Source organism: Rissa tridactyla, chromosome 9 (assembly GCF_028500815.1).
Source record: "Rissa tridactyla isolate bRisTri1 chromosome 9, bRisTri1.patW.cur.20221130, whole genome shotgun sequence".
In the NCBI taxonomy this organism is placed as follows: Eukaryota; Metazoa; Chordata; class Aves; order Charadriiformes; family Laridae; genus Rissa; species Rissa tridactyla.
Window position 1 is genome coordinate 48,629,805 of NC_071474.1, and position 14,947 is coordinate 48,644,751.

Below are 14,947 nucleotides of genomic sequence, written 5' to 3' on the forward strand. Positions count from 1 at the left end.
GGAGGGAACCCCAGACGCCATCCTCCCCCCGACCCATGCCCCAAACGGGCAAAGAGCCGGGCAGTGCCGCACGGCCAAGGACAGGGACACCGTCCTGAACGGGGGACAAGACCACGTAAGCAGGAAAGCAGGACTGGAAAGGTGCTTGAGTGGTTTTTCTTCAAGCTCCTGCCCCGGCAGCTGAGGGACAGGACAATTCCTTCCCCCCGCCTCAAGCCCAAGGCAATCGGGGACCTGAGAGGGAGTTGCTGCTTCCCCCCAGCCCCACAAATCATTCAAAAGAGAAACTGGAACGGCTCTTTCCCTTTTAATTAGGTGGTACCTGTGAATAGCCGCCCTCTCCTGCCCGTGTGTCTGCCGGGGCTCCCCGCAGGGACCTGCTCTGCGCGAAGCCGGGGGGAGGCAAGAGGGTTCCGCGGAGGAGACAGTGCCATTCCCGGCAGGCAGGATGCGAAGCGGGGAAAGTTCCTTTTTTAAAGGAGAAAAAAAAAATGTCCTTCATTGCATGCGAGCGCAGGAGAAGCAAGCCACTGGTGAGCCACTTCTTCCTACCAGCTCCCCCCGTCCCCCAGGCTGGGGGGTGACACCCGCTCTGCACGACCCAGCCCAGAAAGTCCAGGCTTAAGGGCCAAATCCTGAGCCAATGTTACGACTGAAATATCCCTGAGGGTTTTGAGCCCCTCAAGGATGAAGGCTCAGCCTGGCAGGGCTTTGGGTCACAGCTCCCGCGCGGGGAGAGCAGCAGGAGCTGGGGATGCAGCTGGGGACCCCCGTGGCACGCGGGGAGGTCAGCCCTGCTCGGCTCGGAGCAGCCCTGGCCTCGTGGCCACGTCTCTGTGGCACGTCCCCGTGGCTGTGGCACGGAGCTGTGTCCCAGCCCAGGGAGGGCTGCAAGCCCAGATTTCTGGGGATGGGGTGGGCCACCGGGCAGCCATCTCCATTGCGGGGCTCACTGGGCTCCCAATTCCCGGTCCCTGTTTCCCTGTCAATCCCAAATCGCCCCTGGCAGCAGGCTGGGGTCAGCAGGGCTGCCGCGGGGTTGGGTGGAGGCAGACGCTTTCCCACGCCCCATCCTTAGAGGAAAGGGAGTGGTTCTGGGGGGACCAAAGTGCTCCTGGGTTGTATCAACATCTCGCGTCCATTTCAGAGGGAAAAGCACGAGAAGCCGCAGACTCACCTGACCGCGGGGCGGCTGTCGCAGTCCTCGGGTAACAGCTTTTTCTCCAGCCTTTCTGTTTGCTTTCCAAACAACTCCACATCTCGGCTTCAGAGCGACTGGGACCTCTGCCCACCCGCAGGACGGAGCGTGGGGCTCAGCACCCAAATGCCACCCAGGGTGGGCTCTGGGCACGTTCCCTACCCTGGGCAAGGCTCTGGGAGATGCTCAGCAGTAGTTGACCGACTTTCTGCAAACCTTTACCTGTCTGAGCTTCTTGGGGTGGCCAGCTGAGCCCTGGCCAGGCCTGGTGGCCCAGTGCCCCACAGGGATGTGTGGCCCATTACCTAAACCTGCGTCAGCTCATCATTAGGGAATCACAGACTGGTTTGGGCTGGAAGGGACCTTAAAGGCCACCCAGTGGCACCCCCTGCCCTGGGCAGGGACACCTCCCACCAGCCCAGGTTGCTCCAAGCCCCGTCCAACCTGGCCTTGAACCCCTCCAGGCATGGGGCAGCCACAGCTTCTCTGGGCAACCTGGGCCAGGGGCTCACCCCCCTCACAGCAAAGAGTTTCTTCCCCAGATCTCATCTCAATCTCCCCTCTGTCAGTGGAAAACCCTTCCCCCTCGTCCCATGGCTCCCCTCCCTGCTCCAGAGTCCCTCCCCAGCTTTCCTGGAGCCCCTTTAGGGACTGGCAGGGGCTGGAAGGTCTGCCCGGAGCCTTCTCTTCTCCAGGCTGAACCCCCCCAGTCCTCTCAGCCCTCCAGGTCGCGTCCCCCCAGCCCTGCGACCTCCTCCCCTCAGCCCGGGAGGGTTCTGTCCGCCCGCACCCGGGTGTCCCCAGCCCCGTGTGACCACCCCCCGCTGCCCAGTGGGTCGGGGGGGGACACACACAACCCCGTCCCCGCCTCCCGCTGCCGACGGGACACGGTCCCCCAGCCCCGGGGCCGCGCTCAGGGGTGGCCGGGGAGGTCCCGCCCCTCGATCCCCCCCCTCCTCGGTCCCGCCCCCGGCCCGTCCCCGCCCCTCGGCCGGTCCCTCCCGGCCCCGTCGGAGCGCGGCGGGCGCGGGGCAGCGGCAGCCGGGGCGGGCCGGGCCATGGCCCCGCACCAGCCCAGCGCCGGGCCCTTCCTGCGCTCCGACAGCGGCGGCTCCGACACCCCCATGCTGCCGGAGGGTCCCGACCCCGCTCCCGGGGCCGGCGGGGCGCGGGGGGGGCGGCGGCGGCGGCGCTGCGGGCCCCTGTGGGGCAGCGTGGCCGTGATGGCCATCCTCGCCCTGCAGATCGCCTCCACCACCGGCCTCTTCGTCTACTTCACCATGGCCATCTCCAAGGTGAGCTTTGTCCTGCGACCCCCGACTCACACCCCCCACCCCCCCCACCTCCTCCCCGGGGGGCCGGGAACGGCGCGGGGGGTGGGGGGGCTGCACCCCCCGGAGACCCGACGGCTGCGGGGGGGCTCTGCCCGCTCCCCGCTCCGGGCTGCCCCGCCGCCGGTCCAGATGTGGAGGCGGAGGGGAGGCGGGGGGGGGGGGGGGCACTGCCCCGAGCTCCGCCCCCAGCGGCCGATCCAGATGTGGGGTGGGGGGTGGACACCGTCCCCGGCCCCCCCGGGAGCCGCGGATCCAGATGTGGGGTGGGGGGTGGACACCGGCCCCGGCTCCGCCCAGAGCCGCGGATCCAGCTGCGGAGAGACGGAGCCTTTGTCCTGGGCTCCGTCCGCAGCTGAGGGTCCGCACTGGGAGGGGGGGCCCTGCCCTGGTGTCCCACCAGAGTCTGCAGCTCCCGGTAGGGATGTTGGGGGGCTGCCCTGGGCTCTCAGGCCCTGTTTGCCCCCGGTTCCTACTTCATCCCCCCCCCCGCCCCCTCCTTTCCCACCCCACCCCCCTCCATTGCCATCCCACCCCGGCTCCAGGACAGCTGAATCCTCTTCACCCCCTCCCGGAGATGCTGGAAGTGGCCCGGCTGGGAAACCCCCCCCATCCCAGCAGCTCTTGAGTGCTCACTCCGGCTTAATCGCACGAAACGACCGTATCCAGCCATTCCCACCTCCCCGCAGCAGCGTCGCTCCTGCCAAACCCTTCCCAAACTCAGACGTGACGGGCCTGATCCTGCTAACACACACACCCCCCCCCCCAGCAGCGATCCCTGCGCAGGGAGAGTCGAGGAGGGGAAAACACCAAGCGGGAGACTCTGCTGCGGGAGAGGGCAGCCGGTGCCCGTCGTCCCCGCTGCTGGGGGGGCCCAGCAAGAAGAGGGCCCCACAGTGCCAAGCATTGCACGAACCCACAACAGAGGCGGGGGGGCAGGAAGGAGGAAGCCCCGGCCGTGGATGCAGGAGGAACCGCCTGTCTGGTGCCCGGCGGAGCATCCTTTGGAGCAGACAAAGCTCTGGTCTTTGTTTCCATCCCCGGATCCCATGTGGCGCCCACTGTGAGGGACTTAGATGAGAGGCCTGTGAGAGGAGGGGAATGCGGGATGGCAGAGCCCCAGGGAAGGGCTGAAGGCAGGAGAAAACCCCTTAAATCGCCCTCTTTGGGCTGATTTCAGAGGCTCCTCGCTGGATCCCTGCATGGGACCTGTGCTGGGGATAGTCAGAGCTCAGCATCTCCAGGGACACTGCATCACTGGGCATGGCCGCCTGCCTCACCCCCTGCCGGGGGTGATTCCCATGCCTCCAGTTTTACAAAGCTTTCCCAGTTTCTCCTTAATTTAAAGAGCCCACCCGGCCCAAGGTCCCCAGGAAGGAGACGGAGGTGGCGGGGCGGGGGGGGTTCCCCTGCGGGGGGAGAGGCGCTGGTGGGACGTGCAGCCTCTCGCAGGGAGCTTCATCAAGGCAATTAGCGGGGTCAGGCGGTGCCGGGCGGTTGTTAGGACGCAGAGGGACGAGGCGCATGGCTGCGGTCCCTACGCTGGGGATGTGCCACCCCCTTAGCGGGAGGGGTCGGAGGAGGGATGACCCCAGTTGTGTGGGCACGTGCCATAACTAGTGCTCCTGGCGTAATTAGTGCTCCTGGCGTAATTAGTGCTCCTGGCAGTGCGGAGGAGCTGCTCGCGCGGGTGCTGCCTGAGCACGCAGGGGCTGGAGGTGGCTGAGCCCCAGGTGATGATGTGGCCAAGCCTGAGGACTCCTGGGTTCTGTCCTGGGATCTGGGAATGACCCCGGTGATAGAAGCAGGGTGGTCAAGGTGTTAATTCCCAGCTCCTGGCCCGCTGATCTCAGGGCAGTGTCCCATCCGTGCCTCAGTTTCCCTGCACAGCCACACAGTGGGGTGAGGCCCGCTGGCCAGCCGTTGCCTGCCCCCTGCTATGACACCAGGGCTGGAGCCGAGCCAGGACAGCCCTGGGACAGCCTGGGAAGGGGCAGCAGCCGGCGTCACACGGAGGGAGGGTTTCCCAGCCTGGACCAGGAGCCGGCACAGGCTGGAAAGTGTCCCAAGCTCTGCCGGGGCCGACACAGCCCCCGGGCACCCAGGGTCCCGGAGCCGGCCGGCACAGCTGGGCAGTGGAGGGGCAGAGCTGCGGGAGGGCTTAGTTTTGGGGTTTGCAACCCCAGTTCGGGTCGGGAAAGCACGTTTAGAGGCGGGGAAGCAGGAGGAGCGCGGTCCAGGCTGCCTGGGCACGTCCAGCCGCAGCTCTGCCCTCCTGCCAAGCCTCCCGGCACCACCGCTGCCCCGCAGCTGGGAGCTCCTCGCTCAAACTGGGGCTGGGTTTTGCTGCCCGAGAAGCCTCGTTCCCCCCGGGGCTGGGGCGGAAGAGGCGGAGGAGATGGAGAAGGGGAAACGCGCGTTCTTTTTCTGTACCTGGTGCTCGGCAGCTTGCGAGAGTCCTCGAGTCTCACCTCCCCCTCGCGCTCGGGGCTGGAACTCCGCGAGTGTTTCCCGAAGAGCTGGGAGGAGCAAGGATCCCTTCTGCCGGGGCCCACAGGAGGACAAGATGGGATTCAACCTGCCCAATCCGCAAAAAAACACAGATTTTTGGCAGAACTTGGCACCCACCCAGCCTCCTGCCACCTAGCCCCGTGCCAGCACGGGACACCCCGTGGGTGTTTGCGTCCCCGGGCCCCGCGAGCCCCTGGCCCGCTGCGACGCGGGGGTGTCCCGTGTTTGTGTTCCAGCTCAAAGCCCAGGTGCCCGGGAGCGCGGAGGAGCTGCGGTGCCTGCAGGTCCTCAATCGGCAGCAGGAGGGCTCCAGCCTGGAGGAGCTGATCAGCAACCAGTCCTGCCTCAAGCTGGCCAACACCATCAAAGCCTACGTGGCCACGGTGAGCCCGGACCTGCCGGCTTTGGGGATCGGGGGAGGATGGGGCAGCCGATGGGAGAGCTCCTGTCTGCCTCCCTGCCTCAGTTTCCCCATCGGCCTCGCTGCGGGGGGGTGGCAGAGGGCGATGGCAGGGGTGGGTTAAGAGGGGAGAGGAGGAGGGAGCTGCAGCGAGGAGCTGGTGGAGGAGCCCAGCCTGAAAGCCAAGGTCATGGAGGCGAGGAAGAGGAGCTGGAGCGCGGGGAACGCCCGCGTCACCTTTAACCGCGGGGCTGTTTCTCTTCTCTGACGGTCCAGGTGACGGAGAATGTCATCCGCCGGAGCGCGGTGAAGGGTGAGTGCCGGGGTAGCGGCCGGGCAGACGGCGCCGCGGTCCACGTGCCCAGGGCTCGGCGTGCGGCCGGGGGTGCCAGCAGCCCGGGGGGGCTCGGGGGCTCCCGGGGCAAACTCCGCCGGGCGCCGCGCTGGGGCAGGAGAGGGGGGAGCGAGGACTGTCCCGCCGGGCGGGTGAAGGGCACAGCGTCCCCAGGGAGCGGGCTGGAGGGACGGCCGAGTGTGTCTGTCTGGAGTCCGGGGAGCCAGGGCCACAGGGGACAGCGCAAAATGTTAGATAATGATTGACTAGACATTTCCATCCCCAAATAACCCCCCTCTTCACCGGGTCAGTGGGGCATTTCCCTGCCCCGCTCGCTCTGAGGACCTGCTCTGCCGGGACGGGGCTGGGCGTCCCCACGCTCTCCGTCCCCTACAGCCCTGTGTCCCTTTCCTTGCAGAGGCCCGGCGGAGCTACTTCAACACCTCAGAGGGGCAGGTTCCTCCCAAAACGGCCGGCAAACCCTCGGCACATCTCACCCTCCGCCCGCAGAGCCTGGCCCAGGGCGGTGAGTCAGGGAGCGCCGCTGGGCACCGCGGGTTTCCGAGCTGGGAGCAGGGGAAAGGTGTCACCCAAAGGGCAGGGACCAGGGCGGGAGGATGCGTTTGGTGGCAGATGGGGACATGTTTCTCCTGTCCAGCCCAAGACCGCCTTCTCCACCCCTCCAAGCTGGATGAAGCGGGAGAGAGCTCCAGCCACCCCCTCCCTCTCTCCTGACCTGATGGGTGCTCCCCAGAGCATCTCGCTGCCCTCGGTGACCCTTCCTTCTCCCCAGGCAACTCCAAGCGCTTCGGGAACCTCTCCCAGTCCTGCCGCCACGCCATCGCCCGCTGGGAAGACAGCACCATCCACTCCCACCTGCAGAACATCACCTACCGGGACGGCCGGCTGCGGGTCAACCAGGCGGGCAAGTACTACGTCTACTCCCAGATCTATTTCCGCTACCCCAGCGACAGGGCCGGCGCCCGCGTCTCCGTCCCCCAGCTCGTCCAGTGCATCAACTGGAAGACGTCCTACAGCCAGCCCATCCTCCTGCTCAAGGGGGTCGGCACCAAGTGCTGGGCGCCCGAGGCGGACTACGGCCTCCACGCTCTCTACCAGGGCGGGCTGTTCGAGCTGAAGGCCGGCGACGAGCTCTTCGTCTCCGTCTCCTCCTTGGCCATCGACTACAACGACGCGGCCGCCAGCTACTTCGGGGCCTTTCGGCTCGACCTGTGACGGCCGCCTCCGCCTCCCGCCTCCCCGCTGCTCCCGGGGCGGCAGCTTTCCGAACCGGACAACAGCCGAATGGCCGGGGGATGCCAGGCGCGGGGTCCGTGCCTGCGTGCCTTGTCCCTCGCGGCGAGGGACGAGCCAGAGGAGGGCACAGGGGGTGGCTGCCCGCAGGGACTCGCGGTGCTCGGTGCCATTCCATCCAGCCAGGAGGAAGCGCACCATCCGGGAAGGGTCTCCGAGGGCCTACAGAGAGACATGCACGGGGGGGGACATCCCGGCCCTGGGGGCACATCACCTCCCTGGCTCCTGTCTGAGCAAATGGAGAGGGGTAGCACCGAATGTGTCCCTGCTGCAGGAGAGGCACTGGGGTCACAGCAGCCGCTGCCAGACAAAGCATCCCCGTGGCAGAGGGACCCTCAGCCAGTCTGAGCCCACGGCTGGCAGGGACAGAGCCGGCCAGCCCGGCTGCAGGGTGCCAGGACAGATGCCGGGGTTGGAGAGCAGCGGCACGGCGAGCACGGGCACGGGGGACAGCCCGCAGGGATGAGGCAGCTCCAGCGTCATCTGGAAAAGAGCGAAGGAGTTTCAGTCTGGGCTCATTAGAGTCCTGGAGCGACGCCATGGAGCGATGCCAGCAGTCAGTTTCAGGTCAAAGAGCGGGACCACGACGCTGGAGTCGTCACCAGCCCAAGCAGCCGCTCCCAGGCACGTGGCAGAGAGCCGCATGTTGCCCGAGCCGAGCTGCGCGGGACCATGGGCCCGGGAGCTCGCCGTCGCACCTCCCCGTCGCTCCTCACCCAGCATCTCCTCCCTCAGGGTTTTTGGTCCTCCCAGCCCCACCGGGCCAGCGCGGCCACCCGCTTGCTCGCACCTGCAGCCCCGGCCGTGGTTACCCTGCAGGATTTCAACTCCGGGGTGAGCCCCGGCGGCGGCAGCGCAGGACGCAGGAGGGACGAGAGCGTCCCCTCGCTGTTAAGGGCCGTGGCGGATGGAAGAGGTGGGTCCAGGCAGGGCAGAGCGTGGACAAGCGGCTCGGCCCACGGACGCGGGGCTGGACACAGCCCCCTTTGTAATTCCCTGCGTACTCGCGGTATCGTATTGAGCCTGTTGGTGTGTGGGGACAGGGCGGCAGCTCCCACGAAGGATGCAAGTCCCTCCCCGCTGCCGGCACGGCTCGGGGGGGCTCTCAGTGCTGGGTCAATAAAGCCTGTACTCCAGCACTGCTCTCCCTCCTCTTTGCATCAGGCACCCCAGGGCTGCAGCCACGGTGCTGCACGAGCCCACCCTAAGCTGGGCTGGTAGCCACGCTCGGCTGGCACACTGCAGGGACCCCTCCTGTAGCTCAGCCCCCCCCCTTTTTCCCTGTTCTTGCCCCAGCAGAGGTGCAGTTCCCCCCCCGAGGCTGCCTCCAGCCTCCCCCCCTGCCTGGGCAGAGTCCGTCCCCGGCGGTGCTGGGATGCCGGGATGCCGCGGAGCCGCCCGGGTGCGGTGCCGGGGGGCCCGGCCGGTGCGGTTCCCAGGAGCTGTGGCCCCGAGAGCTGCGGCAGAGCCCAGCGGAGGCTGCGGGCGATAACCGGGTCCTGCCTCGTCTTGCGGCGGCAGCGCCGCCGAGGCTCCGCCGCCTCTCCCAGACGGGTGCCCGGGGCATTCCCAGGGAGACACGCTCCTGCTCCTGAGCCAGCGCCTTCCTCTCTCTGGGAGCAGGGGCTGCTCCTCCACCAGCTCCGGCCCCACTCCTCTTCCTCCCCTGCTGCTCCAGCAGCTCTCGGGGGCCACATCTTGCCCAGCTGCCTGGGGGGGGGTCCCGGTGCTGCTCCTCCTCTCCCCGCTTTGGGGTCACCAAGCCCAGCCCAAGGCGCAGCTGAACCCCCCGGTGCTGAGAGGGGCTCGTTCCCCATCACGCCGTGGTGGGGCAGGGGCAGCTCTTTGCCCCCGCTGTCCGTCCCTCGGCTTTCCAGGCCTGAGCCCCCCCTCTGCATCCTCGGCTGGGGCTGGGAGCCGGTGCCAGGTGGCTCCCACGTCCCATCATCCCTAAAACACGCCGGGACCCACAAACAAACCCCCCCCTTCCAAAACCACCTTTGAAACGGTCCCTTTTTCTTCCACCTCTCAGTCCTCCTGCTGCTTTCTCAGCCACCTTGGTGAGCATCAACAGGAGCCCGGCTCCCAGGGCTCTCAAAATCCTTACCGACCCCAAACCTCCCCCCCAGGGGCACCCAGCTCATCCTGACGCCGCATCCCAGCCCTCGGCAAGGCTGGCTCCTGCCTGCTCGCTCGGACGCGGGCCCTGGCTGTTCTCAGTCTGCCGCCGATGGACAGCCCTGAAGACAAGATCAGCCCCACGGCCACAAGTGCGACACCCTCGGAAACGGAGCCTTTTCATTTCAGGGAGCGAACCCAGCTCGGCCCTTTCTCCGAGCTGAGAGCTCTTTGACACATTATGCAGAGATTTTTTTTCAGGAATACCTGCCCACCGGCCTGGAGGCGTGACGAGGACGGGGGAGTCTTTAGTCAACCTGCTGGCCCTCACCACCTTGGGGTTCTACAGCTGCCGGGGATGGAGAAAGCAGATGGAGTCAGGCAATAACCTTTCTCGAGTGGTCACTCTTGAAGCCTCCGTGCCCCCATTTCCCCACTCGTAGGAGATGCCTAAAGGATGTGGGTCTTTGTAAAAGGCTGCGAGCCCCACAGGTCAGAGTGCAGGGGAGCAGCTGAACCTCACAGGGCTGGGGGGGTTTACAGGAAAGCTGGGGAGGGACCCTGTGAGGAGGTGGAGTGATGGGATGAGGGGGAAGGGTTTTCCACTGAAAGAGGGGGGATTTAGACTAGATATAAGGCCGGAAGTTTTTACACTGAGGGCAGTGAGCTCCTGGCCCAGGTTGCCCAGAGAAGCTGTGGCTGCCCCATCCCTGGAGGGGTTCAAGGCCAGGTTGGACGGGGCTTGGAGCAACCTGGGCTGGTGGGAGGTGTCCCTGCCCAGGGCAGGGGGTGGCACTGGGTGGGCTTTAAGGTCCCTTCCCACCCAAACCCTTCTGATTCTGTGATTTCTGGTGGCACAGACACCACCAGGCAACGACCTCGGCCACTCTCTGGCATGGACCTGACACCCAAAAGCCCACGTGTGTATACGTACACACGGCGTTTGGCACAGCAGGGTATGGAGTAATGGCTGGCGCGTTCCCGGGGGCGTCACTCTGCCCTGCCGGGATTCCTCCCCGCCGCTGCGAGGGCAGAGCGGGGGCGATGCCGGGGAAGGGGGGTGCCCGGGAAGACGTGTGGTTTCAGGGAAAGGGATGGGTGCTAAACCTGGGTGCCAGCAGGCCAGTCACCACACTGCTCCCGCCCTGAAAAAGCGGTGAAAAAGCCTCTCCCTTGCCAAAGGCACCGGATCAGCCCGCGCGATTCCGGGGGGGGGCCTGTCCTGGCCTCTGCCAGCACGACGGCTTAGACTAGATACGAGGAAGGAATGTTTTAGGCTGAGGGTGGTGAGACCTTGGCCCAGGTTGCCCAGAGAGGCGGGAGATGCCCCAGCGCAGGCTGACGGGGCTCTGAGCAACCTGAGTCGAAGGCGTCCCTGCCCGTGGCAGGGGGCTGGAGCAGATGACCTTTAAAGGTCCCTTCCAATGCAAACTATTTTATGATTCTATGACGTCTGCCAAGCTCAGAACCACACAATAATAAAAAAAATCAATCACCGAAACTGAAAGCTGCTGCAGTTCCCCGGGGCCCCCAGTCCCGCCAGAAGCCGCCCCTGCCCTTCCTCCTGCTCTGCCAGAGACGGGGCGACACGGCGGGGGGCGGGGGGCGCGCAACCGCGGCTCTAATAACATTTTCAGGTTGACCTTATTTCTGCTGGCGGGGATTTGATCTGGACACACGCCGCTTCCCTGTAGTCGCTGCCGCAGGACCCTCTTATCTCGGCCGCCGCCAAGCTCGGCTTTCAACGCTGCGCAGCCGAGCACGCAGCCAGCGCAGGGCGTTCACAGCCCCGGCCGTGCCACCCTTTGTCTCCAAATACGTTCAGGGGCCGAAATCTCTTTTCTTCCCCCCCCTCCTTCTGTTGTTATTAGCCGGTTCATCGCTACAGCCAGGTCTTTTGTTCCCTTCCAAACAAGAGCTCGTTTTACTTTCAAGTCCCAAGCCCAGAACCAGTTCGCAGCGGGAAGGAGGAAATCCACACTGAAAAACACGTCAACACCCCAGGAAATCATTTCTTGGGACATTGTAAATAAAGCGTTCAAAGAAAGCAAGCCCGGGGTTGTGACCCCGCTATCACGTACGCGCCCGACGCCGCTGGCACCCGCCGCTCTGCCCTGGGGCACGTCAGGACATCTCGCCCAGCACCACCCTCCCCAAAGCATTAAATCAGCCTGAAAAAGAGGAAAACAAAACACAGCGAATCTAATTCCTTCGGCAAGGATTCAAACAGCTGGAAGGAGGCGGGATGCTCGTTAAACCGATGGGAAAACATCGCTGCTGCGATGTGAGCGAGCGGAGGAGCCCAGCTTCCCCCAGCCCGTCCTCGCCGGGTCCCACAGCACCGTCCCCGAACGGCGCAGCCCCCGGGGATGGGCACCGAGGTCCCAGAGGAAAGAACTTGCTTTGAAGAAAGGGAAGGTGATGCCTTGAGGGTGATTTCTCTCCCCTTCCAGAGTGAATTGCCTTTTGCCGCTCAGACCCTGGACTCCAGGCAGCAGTCAGGGCTGCCGGCGTGGCGCAGCCGGTGCCAGCAGTTTGGCCGTCCCTCCCTTCTCACCCGCAGGGACACCACAGCTGGTTCCTGGCGTGGTCCGGGCTCCCAGGCCAGCACCGACCCTGCCCCGTTCTGCCCTGGGGACACGCGGAAACAGCCAAGCCAGCCCCAGCTGGGCTCACGGAGCTCACAGACGCAAGACACGCCGGTTTCCCCCTTTATGTCCCCAAGACAGACGAGCTGGAGATACCGAGGAGAAATAATTCCACTTACCTACTGCCTGCAGCGCGGGGGAGGCAGGAGGAGCCCGGCGCCTCGCTCGTCCCCTGTCTGTCCAGACAAAGCTGCTGCAGTGACCGTCCCCCTGTACTGGGCACTGGTGAGGCCCCACCTCAAGCGCCGTGTCCAGTTTTGGGTCCCTCACCACAAAAAAAAAGCCATTGAGGTGCTGGAGCATGTCCAGAGAAGGGCAGCGGAGCTGGTGAGGGGTCTGGAGCACAAGTCTGGTGAGGAGCAGCTGAGGGAGCTGGGGGTGTTCAGCCTGGAGAAGAGGAGGCCGAGGGGAGACCTTCTCGCTCTCTACAGCTCCCTGAAAGGAGGGGGTGGCCAGGGGGGGTCGGGCTCTTCTCCCAGGGAACAGGCCATGGGACAAGAGGAAACGGCCTCAAGTTGCACCAGGGGAGGTTTAGGATGGACATTGGGGAAAGCGTCTTCACCAAAAGGGTTGTGAAGCATTGGCCCAGGCTGCCCAGGGCACTGGTGGAGTCGCCATCCCTGGAGGTATCTAAAAGCCGGGCAGACGTGGTGCTGAGGGACATGGGGTAGTGGTGGGTTTGTCAGTGTTGGGTTGATGGTTGGACTCGATCAACCAAGGTCCAACTCGATCAACTTAAAGGTCCCTTCCAGCCTGGATGATTCGCTGATTTTGTGTCCCCTTCAAGCCCCAGCACAAGGCTGGGGGAGCTCCAAAGTCAACCCCCCATCTGCCATCCTGCCCTTAAGGCGGCGGGCAGTGGAAGCAGGCACCCAAACCTCTCCCCAGCAACGTACTTCATAACCGGGATATTGCAACGCCCCCGCCACGTCCTGTCCTCTTCTGGGCGAGGGGAGGAGGAGGGTGCCCGAGGGCCCCCTCTCGCACGGCCGCAGCCCTGGGGTCAGGAGGTTTAGGAAGAGGTGGAAGAGGCAGAGAGAAGGGCTCCAGCTCTGTACCCAGCGCTGCCCCCAACCTCCCTCGCTCAGCTAAGGAGAGCGCAGGCTGGGTGCCATTTATCGAGCACCTGGAGTCTCTCCAGCTCTGACACGTACAACCAGCCGTTCGCTGAAGAGAAACCCCAGGGCTCCTCCTGGAGTCGCTCCGAAGGTAAAGCAATGGAAAAGCAAGAAGCGGACGGGGGAAAACCCTGGGCAGTAGCTCGGGGTGCCCTGGGGAGGGGGAGCCCCTTTCCCAGGCAGCGTCATTCATTAGGGCCAAGGGAGAAAATGCTCGAGTTAAAAAACCTGAGCATGGTCCGTCCCCTGCACAGAATTTTTGATGAAAGATTTGAACGTATTTTTGTAGGAATTAAAGGAACTCAATAAAAGCAGACAGCGAACAGCCAGGGGCTTCTGTAAGCCACGTCTCACCGGGGCAGGGCAGGGCAGGGCAGGCAGGGATCCCAGTACGGAGCTACACATCTCTGCCCGCACCAGCCTCGGGTTCTGGGCACGGAGTGTCACCTAATGCAAGAATGACAGTCGGGTAATTTTGCTGCAAGTTTCCCTACACAGAGAATCATGGCTTAGAAACAGGTCCGGAGCTGAAATGAGTGTCCTCCTTACACAGACACCATTTCCGTGGGTTAATGGGGTCAGGAGGTTTTCACACGCAGACAGAGCAGCTACAGAGTCACGCTCCAAGCAACTCTTTCCACCTTGCCCACACATACCAGACCTCCAGCCACCAAAGCGTGCATCCCCATGCGCGGGAAAATCATCAGTTTCCATACTAAAAAGATGCACAAGTGGAGAGATCTGCTCAAGTGAGAGGCAAAGAAAGGTCCTGTACCATTGCAACGTTTCTTTTACTTGCCCATCGTCACCGGGTTTGGTTTGGCATCGCGAGGACTCGCAATCCTGCCAGTCCCGAGGACTGAGCCTCTCTCAAGCCCAGCTCCACCGGGCTTTCCCGCAAAGCCGGGACCATTTTCCCACACCCTCACCTTCCTGCGCGGTTTCTCAGCCCAGTCTCCCCAGGACACCTCTCCCTCGCTAAAAAAAACCACAGCGCGGAGCTGGGAGCTTGCCAGCGCTGCTGGGCCGGTGTTTCCCACCATGAGTGCCCCCGTTCCCAGTGCTCCCCAGCACAGAGCGGCCGCAGTCCCTCTCTGACAGCATCTCCCTGCCCTGCCGCTTCCCCAGGAGTGGCTGGGATAACCCACCAGCCTGCTGCCGGGCTCCAGCCCGCTCACGGGTTCCCCTTTTGGCACCTCTTGCTTCCCACCAGGCTACTGCAGCCTTCCCACACGGAGGAGAGGAACTGGCTCTCATGTATTGCAGATCAAAGTGAAGCAGGGACCACGTTTGCCAAGCTGGAGCCCTCCTGCGTATTGTAAGGTAAGCAGAAAAGTAGGAAAGAAAAGCTTTGGTCCTTCTAAGGTCCCAAGCCTGCATGCACGGGCTGGGATCCCCGGCCTCTTCCAGTGCCCACCTCCCCTGGAGGGACCCCAGGGAAGCGGAAGGCGGCAGCTCTTCCCTGAGCTCAGACCCAGACTCACAGAGCATCCATCCGGCCAGAGGGGAACAACCCTCTCCAAAGGGGACAAAAAAAGCATTTAAAGGCAAAGCTTCTGCTGCCAGCCACAGCCGAGGCGGAACGAAGCATTTCAAGTTGTGAGCGACTTTCGGGCAACGCTGCGGTCTCTGTTTCAACTCAGCAACCACCTCCCGCTGTACAAACCCACCCCAGACAGAGTCAAGGCGTTTACTGTCTGAGCAGAAGGTATCCGACCCTTGGCTAACACCTGACTTTGATTCCGCTTTAAGCTACACAAGAATTCAAGACATCACCCCCTCCCTGCCAGGCTGAAGCAGCGGCAGCAGGAACTCGCTGCTGGATGGCCTTGGAAAATAAATAAAGCTGCCTTCTGCTCCAAGCAGAGATGAGGCATTTGGTTACATTTGAGAGAGTTTAAGACCGACCGAGCTTCCAGGCAGCTCTAGCCAGGAGTCCCCACTCCCCCCAGAAGAGGTTTATCGCAGGCAGTAT

At 64.2% G+C, this 14,947-nt stretch overlaps 1 protein-coding gene across 1 annotated transcript; it reads left to right on the plus strand.

The window, feature by feature from the left end:
- The first annotated feature begins 2,204 nt into the window (after positions 1-2,204).
- Positions 2,205-8,224, plus strand: LOC128915328 (tumor necrosis factor ligand superfamily member 10-like). Its single transcript, XM_054215559.1, has 5 exons — positions 2,205-2,493; positions 5,277-5,423; positions 5,717-5,753; positions 6,193-6,300; positions 6,568-8,224. Exons 1-5 carry the CDS (start codon positions 2,257-2,259, stop codon positions 7,008-7,010), a joined length of 972 nt encoding a protein of 323 aa, XP_054071534.1. The 5' UTR covers positions 2,205-2,256; the 3' UTR covers positions 7,011-8,224.
- Positions 8,225-14,947: the final 6,723 nt, after the last annotated feature.

What these genes read in the sequence shown, in the direction of transcription:
- LOC128915328 (XM_054215559.1), top strand. Translation starts at nt 2,257, where the DNA reads ATGGCCCCGCACCAGCCCAGCGCCGGGCCCTTCCTGCGCTCCGACAGC. An exon ending in CCGCCGGAGCGCGGTGAAGG is followed by an intron (nt 5,754 to 6,192) that starts GTGAGTGCCGGG and finishes CTTTCCTTGCAG; the next exon opens with AGGCCCGGCGGAGCTACTTC. An exon ending in GCAGAGCCTGGCCCAGGGCG is followed by an intron (nt 6,301 to 6,567) that starts GTGAGTCAGGGA and finishes CCTTCTCCCCAG; the next exon opens with GCAACTCCAAGCGCTTCGGG.